Genomic DNA, 10,783 nt, shown 5'->3' on the forward strand with positions numbered 1-10,783 from the left:
GGATAGAAGTTTGCTGTTCGGAAAAACAACGCGGTCGCCCGAGGGCAATGTTGACGTTGAGTCGCCAAGCTCCAAGGATGATTTCGCCATGATCATGATAGGGATCGGAGCTGATGTTGATGGAGGCCCGCGTCCGAATATGACGATCAGATGTAGGGCGCAGTCCTCGGTCGAGCCAAGGTGACCAGTCGAGCCGGCGACGAAGACGCCGACGTCGTAGTTGATCTGCAGTCGAGCCATTGATCCTTTGCCGATCACACAGCTGAACTCTCAATGAAAACACCATTGTCGGTGTTAAAACTGGCAGATCTCGGGTAGGGGGTCCCAAGCTGTGCGTCATGGATCGATGGGTAACAGGAGACAGGGGACACGATGTTTTACCCAGGTTCGGGCCCTCTCTATCGAGGTAATACCCTACTTCCTGCTTGATTGATCTTGATGAATATAGGGTTACAAGAGTTGATCTACCTCGAGATCATATGTTGTGGTCTAAGACCTAAGGGTATGATGAGTAATGTCATAATGATCTAGCATATCCCTATCGACTAGCCCGACCTCGGCTTATATAATGTACCTGAGGCCTAGGATAACAAGAGTCCTAGCCGAATACGCCGGTGGAGAGGAGTCCTTGTCTTGATCACCAAGTCTTGTGGAATCTTCATCGTGTATACTTCGGCTGTCCGAACTGGCCCATGAGTAAACGACCAGGGGGGGTCCTCGGCCCAATCCAACTAATCGGGAGACGACGTGGTGAGTACCCCCAGTCCAGGACACCGTCAGTGAGCCCTAGTAGAATCTCTTGTTTGATCGACGAAATCGACTTCCAGAAATGGGATCCCGCCTGTCGGGGGGATGAACCCCAGGCAGGCAATGGAACCCGGATCCTTTTCAAAAACAACGGGGCCAACATCGCCCCTCGATCCGGCTCGCCCTTGGCCGGGTCGCCCAACCCGGCTAGGCCCTGCGACCCGGCCAGGCTCTGCAACCCGGCCAGGCTCCTCGACTCGGCCCCAACAACCAAGCTCAAGACTTCTCCAACAAGCCAGCACCGCCCTTGGCGTGTTCTCCAAACCCGGCCAAGGGTCAGCGGCCATCCCATCCCAGCCGTACGATGGGACGAGTCTCCGCCAACTGATGACCGAAGCCACAGTGCCCCGCCCATGCCTCTGGTCAGCCCGACGAGGCAACAGTGCCCCCACCTACCCGCTGACCAGGGCTGGCGTGGCAACAGTGCACCCGACATCACCCATGACGCCGGCAAGCGGCGAACTAACAGAGCGCCACTGTAGCTGACTCGACTCGGCCTCGCCCTGACGACCGACAAGACAGCACACAGTGCCCCTAGGAGCATGGGGCCCACGCCCGGCGAACCCGGCGAGCCTTGGCACCCGGCGGGTCCCATCACTGGGTTCCTGGACACTGACGACCCAGCCCTACGGCCTTGTAACATTACCATTGTACCCCTGGGGGTTGACCTATAAAACCCCCCAGGAGCCCTCATGCATACGAGCAACTCTTTCATTCGCACAGGCGATCACACACACACACACACACACACACACACACACACACACACACCTAGCAAGCAGCACCCAAGGAGAGGGAGCTGCCTCAGCCCTGGCCAGGCGTCCTCCTTCCTCTATACATCTCTAGGAGCAACTCTGTACTGTTACATATAAACCACTCTTGGCAGGACTAGGGGTGTTATCTCTCCGGAGAGCCCTGAACCTGGGTATGTTTTGCGTCCCGCGCTCGCTCATGCCGACCTCGCCTCTGGAGCCTACCAGTGCCCTCGAGCCTCCTCCTATCTTTAGCCATCCCAAGGCATCTGCCGTGCGCCCACCATGATAGTTGGGCCCACCGTGGGGCAGCTCAAGGTCCTAGTCGGGAGCATGCTTCAGACGGGGATCTTCTCCGACTTCGACGAGCCCGTCATGCTGGCGGACGACGTCATCGACGCGCTCGCCGCCTCCTTCGCCATGCGGCGCATCTCCGACGTGCCTATGGATGGCGAGTACCCCGTGAGGTACTTAGCTTTTCCAACGCTCCGCTCTCCGCCAACGACGACGCTCCGGCCGGAGCAATGGAGCTATGCGTGGAGGCTTTCGTCACCGACACCGGCGCCTCCTCCTCGTTGAGCCCGACAAGGAAGGCCGCTGAAGCTAAGGCCGCGGCGGATAGGGCCGGCTTGCCCAACCCGCTGCGCGCCACGATGCAGAGCCTCCGCGTTCCCGTTGGCACCGACATCGACGCCTCCAACATTGTCGAGGCTTGAACTCGTCTCGACGAGGATCGCCAGTGCCTGCTGGACCTCACCGAGACGCTCGCTGCCACGCAGCGTCGCCTTGACTCCGCCCAGCTGGAGCGCGACGCCGCCTACGGCTTCACACCTGCCGCGCCTGAGCCCAGCCGGGTCGCCGACGTGCGAGCCCGGGGTGGCGCGATCGGGCGCGCTTTCGGCGCCCTCCCTCCCGTCTACGAGACTCCCGTGAACAACATGCATGCCGCCCAGGTGGCCGCGGTCGGCCTGGATCAGCTCGCAGGCGAGGAGATGCAGGATCGCCTCAAGAGGGTGAACGGCCTCCTCCTCGCGGCCAACGCACAACAGGACCGCCTCAACCAGCTCGCCAAGCCAGCCGGATCCGGCTCCGTCCGAGTCGCCGGACCCGGCGACAACCAGCACACGGCGTCTTCACCACCCGGGGAGGTACACTCCGACCGCACCCGGACCCGGTGCTACATCGCCCCGACGGTTGCTGGCGGCTTGGCGGATGAGCCGACCTCGGAGGCCCGGCGCCGCCTCGACCCCCTGCCCCAACCCGGTGGACGTCCGACTCCAGGCGACCCGGTCCCCCGCGGCGCGGTCACCGACCGGCCAGGCCCGCGCGCCATCGACGACACCGACGCTCGCCACCGCCTTGACCGACTCGCCGTCTCCCAGGAGCTGGAGGAGACCGGCCCCGTCGGACCGACGTGCTTCGGGCCACACATCCGGGGCGAGCCCTTCACCAAAGGGTTTATGCTCCCCTGCGACACCCCCAAGTACAACGACACCGTGAAGCCGGAGGACTGGCTCACCGACTACACCACCACCATCGGCATCACCGGTGGTAACCACCGCTTCGCCGTACGCTACGCACCCCTCATGCTCCAGGGGTCGGCCCGCACCTGGTTGAACAGTCTGCCGGGTGGCAGCATCAACACGTGGGTCGACTTCGAGCAGGCCTTCATACGCAACTTCACTGGCACCTACAAGCGACCCGGCCGCCCCAGTCAGCTCGCCATGTGCGTGCAGGGGCCGGCAGAAACCGGCCGCAAGTACCTCGCACGTTGGACCGAGCTCCGGAACAGCTGCGATGGCGTCCACGAGGTCCAAGAAATCCAGTACTTCGTTAACGGGTGCCGAGACGGCACCCTCCTCAAGCACAAGCTCTTGCGCTCCGAGCCGGCCACCATGGCCGTGCTCATGGTGATGGCGGACAAGTACGCCAACGCCGACTCCACCATGAAGATCCAGGTGGCACTGGATGAAGCCGGCAAAGCCAAGACGGTGCCGCCTCCGAAGCCGGCCGGCGAGGGAAGCCAGCAGCAGCACAACTAGTAGAACAACAAGCGCAAGGCCGATGAACCGGCTCAGCGCTACGACAACCGGCTCGTTGCGGCTGCAGAGCAGGCGCCCACGGCCGAGCCGGCCACCAAACGCCGGAACACCGGCAAAACGGCATGAAAAGCCCGCCATGAGCTTCGAGGAGATGCTCGACGCTCCCTGCAAGCACCCCAGCGGCGCGAGGCCGTCCACGCACACGCTCCGACAGTGCGCCATCACCAAGCGCATCACCAGGAGCGACATCCCACCGCCTCCGGCTCCGGCTCCGGGAGCAGGCCAGCCGCTTCCACCTCCGCCGCCACCTCCAGCCGGCGGCACAATGCGCGACGACCCCTAACCGACGCAGAATGCGACCTACGTCCTCTTCACCAGCCTCGGCGACAACAAGCGCAACGAGTGCCTCCTTCGGTAGGAGGTGAACACCATCATCCCGGCCAAGACAGAGTACATGCATTGGTCGGAGCGCCCGGTCACCTGGACCCGGGAGGACCACCCGGCCGTCATGCCGAACTCGGGTGGTTACGCCCTCGTCCTCGACCACACCATCGTCGCACCCCGGCGCACATGCAAATTGTCCCGGGTTCTCGTCGACGGCGGCAGCAGCATCAACATCCTCTACCGCGACACCATGACCAAGCTCGGCCTCGAGGTGAAGGACCTGGAGCCGACCCGGACGATCTTCCACGGCATCGTCCCCGGCCTCTCCTGCTCCCCGATCAGCCGGGTCCAGCTCGACGTCCTGTTCGGCGACAACAGTCACTTCTGACGCGAGCCGATCTGGTTCGAGGTGGTGGACCTGTCCAGCGCGTACCACACACGGCTACCTGAAGATGAAGCTGCCGGGTCCGAAGGGCCTCATCACCGTCATCGGCGACTACCGCAAGTCCCTGGACTGTGCCCGAGATGGCGCCAAGCTGGCCGAGTCGCTGGTCATAGCCGAGGAGCGGCGCCAGCTCGACCGGGTTGTCGCCCTGGCCCAAGAAGCATCGGCCGCACAGATCCTGACTGAGGAGCCAGCCGACGAAGCCGCGTTCAAGCCCTCCAAGGAGACCAAGAAGGTGAAGCTGAACCCGGAGGACCCCAGCTGCAGCAAGTACGTTGTCGTGGGCACCCACCTCGACAGCAAATAGGAAGGCGAGCTCGTCGACTTCCTCCGTGAGAATCGAGGTATTTTTGCATGGACCCCCAAGGACATGCTGGGTATCCCAAGGAAGTACGACGAGCACAAAATTCACGTCCGCAAGGACGCCAAGCCTGTCCGTTAACCCCTACGACGTTTTTCCGAAGAGAAGAGAAGGACCATCGGTGAAGAGGTTGCCAAGCTTTTGGCGGCCGGCTTCATCATGGAAGTGTTTCACCCCGAGTGGCTGGCCAACCCAGTCCTCGTCCTGACGAAGAACAAGACCTGGCGCATGTGTATCGACTACACCAGCCTGAACAAGGCCTCCCCCAAAGACCTGTTTGCCCTCCCGCGGATCGACCAAGTCATTGACTCGACTGCCGGGTGTGAGCTCCTGTCCTTCCTGCATGCTTACTCCGGCTATCATCAGATCAAGCTGGACCCGGCCGACGCCCTGAAGACGTCCTTCATCACGCCCTTCGGGGCGTATTGCTACATCACCATGTCGTTCGGCTTGAAGAACGCCGGCGCCACTTTCCAGCGCTGCATGCAGAAATACTTGCTGCCGCAACTCGGCCGCAACATCCACGTCTACGTGGACGACATCATGGTGAAGACCAAGCAACACCTCACACTCCTCGATGATTTAAAGGAAACCTTCGCCAACCTGCGCGAGTACAAGGTCAAGCTCAACCCGGAGAAATGCATTTTTGGCGTCCCGACCGGATAGCTACTCGGCTTCCTCGTCTCGGAGCGCGGCATTGAGGCGAACCCGGAGAAGATCAATGCCATCGAGAGCATGCGCAAGCTGGCTCGGCTGCGCGATGTCCAGAAGTTCACCGACTGCTTGGCCTCGGTCAGCTGGTTCCTCAGCTGGCACGGCAAGAGGGCCTTGCCCCTGTATCAGCTAATGAAGAAGACGGCGCCGTTCTAGTGGAACAACCAGGCGGATGAAGATTTCTGGGATCTCAAGCGCATGCTCTCCACCGCACCCGTCCTGGCCGCACCGGCCGAGAAGGAGCTGCTGTTGCTCTACATCGCCGTGACCTCGCGGTTGGTCAGCACGGTGATGGTGGTCGAGCGACCAGAGAAGGACAGGGTCCAAGCCGTCCAGCATCCCATTTACTACCCGAGCGAGGTGCTCTCCGCCTCGAACCAGAACTACCCGCACTACTAGAAAATGTGTTACGGCATGTACTTCATCGCCAAGAAGCTGAAGCAGTACTTCCAAGAGCATGTCATCCGTGGTCAGTACAGCCCCTCTCGGCGAGATCATCGGGTGTCGTGATGCCTCTGGCCGGGTCGCCAAGTGGGCACTCGAGCTAGCCGGCCACACTATCCTCTACGAGCCCCGCACCATGATCAAGTCCCAGGCCTTGGCCGACCTCCTCGTTGACTGGACCAAGACCCAGTACCTGCCGCCGCTGGACTCGATGCACTGGTGCATGCACTTGGACGGCTTGAAGATGCGACTCAGCCTAGGGGCCGACATCGTGCTATCCTCCGTCAAGGGCGACCGACTCAAGTACGCGCTGCAGATCCACTTCGCCGCCTCCAAGAACGTCGCCGAATACGAAGCCCTTGTGCACGGCTTCTGGCTTGCCAAGGAACTCGGCATCCGGCGCATCCTATGCTACGGCGACTCGGACCTGGTGGTATAGTAGAGCTCCGGCGAGTGGGACGCCCATGACTCCAACATGGCGAGCTACCGCTTCCTCGTCCAGAAGCTATCCGGATTCTTCGGGGCTGCAAGTTCCTCCACCTCCCGCGCGCAGAGAATGAAGGGGCCGACACGCTCGCCAAGATCGCCTCGTCCCGGCAGTCCGTTCCGTCCGACGTCTCCCTCGAGCATCTACACAAGCCGTCCGTCAAGCCGTCTCCAGACTCCGAGTCCGTCCACGTCCCATACGACCCGGCCGCGCCTCGACCCAGCCCGCAGGCTGCTCCAACCGACCCGGCCGCGCCTCAACCCGGCCGGAGGACTGCTCCAATCGACCCGGCCGCGCCTCAACCTGGCCCAGGGACTGCTCCAACTGACCCGCCGCGCCTCAACCCGGCCCGAGGACTACTCCAGCCAGCCCGACCACACCCCAACCCGGCCCAGGGGCCGCTGAACCTGGCACGAGGGCTGCCGCCCCGGAACCCGTCGTGCTGGCTGTCCTTGCCAGGGGCGCGACACCATCCCGGGCCCTGCCCATCTCGGAGTTCCTGGAAAACGGGGTCCTTCCCATGGACAGGACCGAAGCCGGCAAGTACAGCGCCGAGCGTCCACCTACAACATCATCAAAAACGAGCTCGTCAAGCGCAGCTCCACCGGTGTGTTCCAACGCTGCGTCGAGCAGGACAAGGGCATCGAGATCCTCCTCGACATACACCAGGGCGAGTGCGGGCACCACGCCGCCTCGCGGTCCCTGGTGGCCAAGGCTTTCCGCCATGGTTTCTACTGGCCCACGGCCCTCGAAGACGCAGAGTCGCTCGTCCTCAAGTGTGAAGGATGCCAACACTTCAGCCAGAGCAGCCACCAGCCGGCGTCAGCACTCCGGACCATCCCGATCACCTGGCCCTTTGCGGTCTGGGGACTCGACATGGTGGGACCCTTCAAGACCGCTCAAGGCGGCATGACGCCTCTGCTGGTGGCGGTGGACAAGTTCACCAAGTGGATCGAGGCAAGGCCAATCGAGAAGCTGGACGGCCCAACAGCCGTCCGATTTATAAAGGACATCGCGGTGCGCTACGGCATGCCGAACAGCATCATCACGGACAACGGCACCAACTTCGCCATGGGTGCGCTTGCGTAGTATTGCTCCGTCTCCGGCATCCGCCTCGACCTGGCTTCCGTCACACATCCGCATACAACGGCCAGGTCGAGCGGGCCAACGGTCTCATCCTATCCGGCATCAAGCCGTGACTCATCGAGCCGCTCATCCGTTCACCCGGCAGTTGGCGTGACGATTTGCCGGCCGTCCTCTAGAGTCTCCGCACCATGCCAAACAGGTCGACCGCGTTCACCCCGTTCTTCCTCGTCTACGAAGCAGAAGCCATCATCCCGACCGACGTCGAGTTCGACTCGCCGCGCGTCACGATGTACACAGAAGCCGAAGCAAAGGAAGCCCGCGAAGACGGCGTCGACTTGCTTGAAGAAGCACGTCTCCTAGCGCTCAGTCGCTCAGCCATCTACCAGCAAGGACTGAGGCATTACCACAGCAAGAAGATCAAGCCCCTCGCTTTCTGAGAGGGAGACCTCGTCCTCCGACTCATCCAAGAGCAGACTGGCCAACACAAGCTGTCCTCCCCATGGGAGGGCCCCTTCATCGTCAGCAAGGCCTTATGCGACCGCAACGCGTACTACCTCATCGACGCCCGCAAGACAAACAAGCGCAAGAGGGACACCGCCGGCAAAGAAACAACCCGACCATGGAATGCGGAGCTCCTCCGCCCGTTTTACTGTTAGCCGAGTGCACGTATGTATCGCTGCCTTTAGTAACCGTCTGAAACTGTGGGTCCCCGAACGACGCTCGGGGGCTGCCTCCTTTTGCGACCAAGCTATTGTGTCTCCTACATTTGTGCACTACTTTAATCTTAAGCCAAACCCGGCCACCGGGTCGACTCGCTCAACCCGGGGGCTCGGGGGCTGGCCGGCTTGGCCACCCATCATTTTTCCTTAGCGGTTCTCAAACGCGTTGGATCGCCATAAGCTTCTCGCTTCGCCCTAAGCCGCAGATCCGGCTTCGGCTATCGGCTGGCAAGCACATGAGTCCAAAGCACCAGCGCGCCACGAGCACTAAGTCAAGAACCGCCGGGTCGCCCAACCCGGCCCTACCACTATAAGTTACCGCACGGCCGGCTGCTCGCCAACCCGGCCCTGCCGGATTGCCGCCAGCCGGCCCAGTGGGTGTTTCGCTCGCGCTCAACATTTTGAAAGTCTAAGTACTCGCGAGGGGGGGGGGAGCCCAAAGGGGGAGAGTTACAAGAAAACGGCTCTAATGACGAAAAGCAAAAGCGCAAGCATCCACGAAGCTTCTGTATACCGCCGGATCGCTCAACCCAGCCTCACCATTTTAAGTTGCCGCATGACCGGCTGCTCGCCAACCCGGCCCCGCCGGACTGCCGCCCGCCGGCCCAGTGGGTGTTTCGCCCACGCTCAATGTTTCAAAAGCCTAAGTACTGTACGCTCTTCTCAAAGGCTGAACCCCTTGTCACGGACCAAAGCGACGCGGAGCTCCTCCTCCTTGGCGGAGAGCAGGAGAAAGAAGTACCTGCCGCGACACGGAGCTCCTCCTCCTTGGCGGAGAGCCTCTCCTTGAGACGCCGGTGCGTCTCAAGGAGCCGGTTGAAGAAAGCGACCCGATAGGAGTCCAGTTGCTGTGAAAGACGACGATCAGCGCAAGACAGCAAGAAAAGATTCGACCCAACTGCTACGCAGTTGGCCCGAATCTTGGGGGCTATACCCAGTGGGTGCGCTGGCGCGCCCCCACGAAGGAGAAAATGATGAAAAAGAAAAGCAGAACGCAAATGGAAACTTACGAAGACGGCGCGCTCCAGCTCTTGCGTCGCCACAAGCTCGGCCTGTACGAAGGCCTGGATCTGGTCCGTCCGCCCCCGCAGGCGGCGGGTCACGGCGGCCATCGCCGCCTCCTCCCGGGTAGGAGGTCCAAAGGGGTCCTCGCTGGTCCCGCTCCGTGACGGCCACGGCTCGGCAACCCGGCGCCCTCCGGACCTGAGCACCAGGGCGTGCTCTCCACCGACCGCCTCCCCTGAGCCGGCGCCTTCTCCGGCGCCTTGTCCGGCGCCCTCTCCGGCACCGACGCTGGCTCGGTGGGCGGAGCGGCCTGAGGCTCCACCACCAGCGGCGCCTCGCTGGCTAGCGCCCGGGACGCCCGCTCCGGCGCTGTCCGCGCCGCCTCCTCCAAGACGGCGTCGCCGCTGCCTCCATCAGCCCCCTCCCGCTCGACCACGTTGGTCCGCGGTAGGGTGCCGTCCTCGACAACAACGACATCCCAGTCGAGGTCCATCATGTCCGCACGGCCGCCTTGGTCGTGCTCCCCCTCCGAAGCCGGCATGAAGACCGTCGTCACCGCCACCGCCCCGCCGGCATCTCCGGCCACGCCGCCTCCTCGCCGGCTCGCGCCCACGCCGTCATGGCGCTAACCCAGGCCTGGGTCGACGCCGCCTCCAGCTCCGCCTCGGCTCGGTTCCGGTCCCGCCAGGCCAGGCCCTCGGCGTCGGCCGGGTCCAGACCGAGGTCCGGATCCACCCCCGCCTCCTCCCCGTCCTGGTCAATGGTACCGGACCGGCTCCTCCGGAACGCGGTGCCCTCGGCGGACGCGGCATCCGCCGCCACCAGCGCCAACGAGATCCGCGATCTGAAGCACAAGACAAAAGTTACACCGAGTCGAGCGGAGCCGCTCAACAACTCGGCTCGAACGAAACAACACTTACGCCAGCACCACCGGAACGACGGGCCTTGCCGCCCTCTCCTGCGGAGCGCCGCGCCTCCTCTTGGCGGGCGGCTTCGCGCCTCCGGCCCAGTCTGCTGCGCGCTTCGCTGTTGGAACCCGCGGCGGGACGCTGTCCTTCCCATGCGGGCGCCTCTCCGTCGCCGCCCCCCCGGGACCGCGCCGCCGCCTCCTCCACCCGGCGCCGCTACATCAACAACTCGCGTCAGCATCCCCAAAGCTGACCCACAACCGGCGACTCAAGGAATATAAACAAAACTCACCTACTTGGCGCCGTGCGCCTGTGTCGGCGGCCGCCGCCTCCCCTCCGCCATTGGCTCGGGCTCCTCCGAGGCGACCGGCACCACTTGCGCCCGCGCCCGGTCGTAAGGATGCCGGATGGCATTCAGAAGCACCTCTCGCGTCGCGTCGGGGCGGATAAGAAGATAAGCAGCAGCGAAGTATGGAGACCAGGGACTCACCAACGGTGTCGGGTTCGCGCGGCTGTACGGGGCCTTCCCGAACTCCCAGTCAACCCTCATGTTGGCCTTGGAGATGTTGTTGACCCGACGCGTGACTTGGTCCGCCGCCAGCCGCTTATTCGCCATTCGGTTGGGGTCT

The 10,783-nt window shown here is 63.0% G+C and overlaps 1 protein-coding gene across 1 annotated transcript; it reads left to right on the forward strand.

Moving 5' to 3' along the window:
• Positions 1–5,962: 5,962 nt before the first annotated feature.
• LOC141027270 (uncharacterized) lies at positions 5,963–7,525 on the forward strand. The gene is made up of 4 exons (XM_073504258.1): positions 5,963–6,341; positions 6,452–6,846; positions 6,965–7,106; positions 7,197–7,525. Exons 1-4 carry the CDS (start codon positions 5,963–5,965, stop codon positions 7,523–7,525), a joined length of 1,245 nt encoding a protein of 414 aa, XP_073360359.1.
• Positions 7,526–10,783: the final 3,258 nt, after the last annotated feature.

Source organism: Aegilops tauschii, chromosome 7, assembly GCF_002575655.3.
Source record: "Aegilops tauschii subsp. strangulata cultivar AL8/78 chromosome 7, Aet v6.0, whole genome shotgun sequence".
NCBI lineage: Eukaryota > Viridiplantae > Streptophyta > Magnoliopsida > Poales > Poaceae > Aegilops > Aegilops tauschii.